Source organism: Colletotrichum fioriniae, assembly GCF_027942845.1.
Source record: "Colletotrichum fioriniae strain IMI 355084 chromosome Unknown scaffold_2, whole genome shotgun sequence".
Classification (NCBI taxonomy): Eukaryota; Fungi; Ascomycota; class Sordariomycetes; order Glomerellales; family Glomerellaceae; genus Colletotrichum; species Colletotrichum fioriniae.
In genome coordinates, this window is record NW_027076838.1 from 2,250,092 (window position 1) to 2,251,198 (window position 1,107).

General features: G+C 52.3%; 1 protein-coding gene across 1 annotated transcript; it reads left to right on the plus strand.

Moving 5' to 3' along the window:
- Positions 1 to 356: 356 nt before the first annotated feature.
- N0V96_002425 (uncharacterized protein) lies at positions 357 to 813 on the plus strand (the record flags this gene model as incomplete). Its single annotated transcript, XM_053187534.1, has 2 exons — positions 357 to 449; positions 604 to 813. The coding sequence occupies 2 exons, from the start codon at positions 357 to 359 to the stop codon at positions 811 to 813; spliced, it is 303 nt and encodes a 100-aa protein (XP_053055038.1).
- Positions 814 to 1,107: the final 294 nt, after the last annotated feature.

A 1,107-nucleotide genomic window follows, 5' to 3' on the forward strand; every position in this document is an offset into this window, starting at 1 on the left:
ACGGGGGGAGGGGGAGGGGAGCCACCGGGCAGCATCGCCCAGCCCGTCACTTTCGATGCAGAGCAGGGATCTCCTCGAACCTGTCACTGGGCCACTCACTTCTTTCACTGCCTTATTACCTTGCCTTACTCCATAAGGTACAGATAGATGGGGGGCCCTTTTTATCGACACACGTTTCCGCCCTTCTTCTACCGCTGCCGTCTCGGAATTCTTTCATCTCACACACACACTCACACTCACTCTTATCCACCAGTTCGCCTCTATCTGTCTTTCCCATCAGATTCTCCTCATCAATCGGCCCTCAGAGTAGCTTCATTGTTTCACACATATAAAACAAGTACACACATACATACAAGATGGCCAGCAACGACTACTACAACCAGGGTGGCAACTACAACAACCAAAACTATGGCCCTCCTCAAGGCGGTTACCCTCAGCACCCCCAAGCTGTAAGCACTCACCTCACTCCCATTCCCCACGCCCAGACAGTTCTTTAGTGTTGGCGCATTCCGGTGCCTCATCTCGATCACATGCGCCGGGTCCTCTACCTTACTCACAATCATGAATTTGAAAGGCGGAACAATCACTAACATCTCCAACCAGGCCTACGGTCCCCCTCAAGGAGGCTACCAGCAGCAGGGCGGCTACTATCCCCAAGGCGGCCAGCCGCCCATGCAGTACCAGCAACAGCCTCCCATGCAGGCGCCCCGGCAGAAGAAGCAGGGCGGTGGAAACTGCTTGACGGCCTGTCTCGCCGCTCTGTGCTGTTGCTGCGTCATTGACGAGACGTGCGAATGCTGCGCAGAATGGTGAGTTTTTCCTTATCCCTATCTCATTCATCCTCATCATATACGGAGGCTAACATAATCCCCCCCCAGTTGCGAGTGCTGTTTCGACGTTTGCTAAATGAATCGAGAAAACCTGTCTATTCTTCACTTCCAGCTCATCTCAACAAAAGCAGAGCTAGAGTGAGAGATGTTCTCTCTTTTCATTTTCACTTGCGGGATTCAGCAAAAAAAATCTGACATCCTCGGCGTGTCAAAAGTAAGGTCTGTGGTTTTCCGTTCAAAAGAAAGTGGGGAACCCGACGGGATCACGGCAAACACC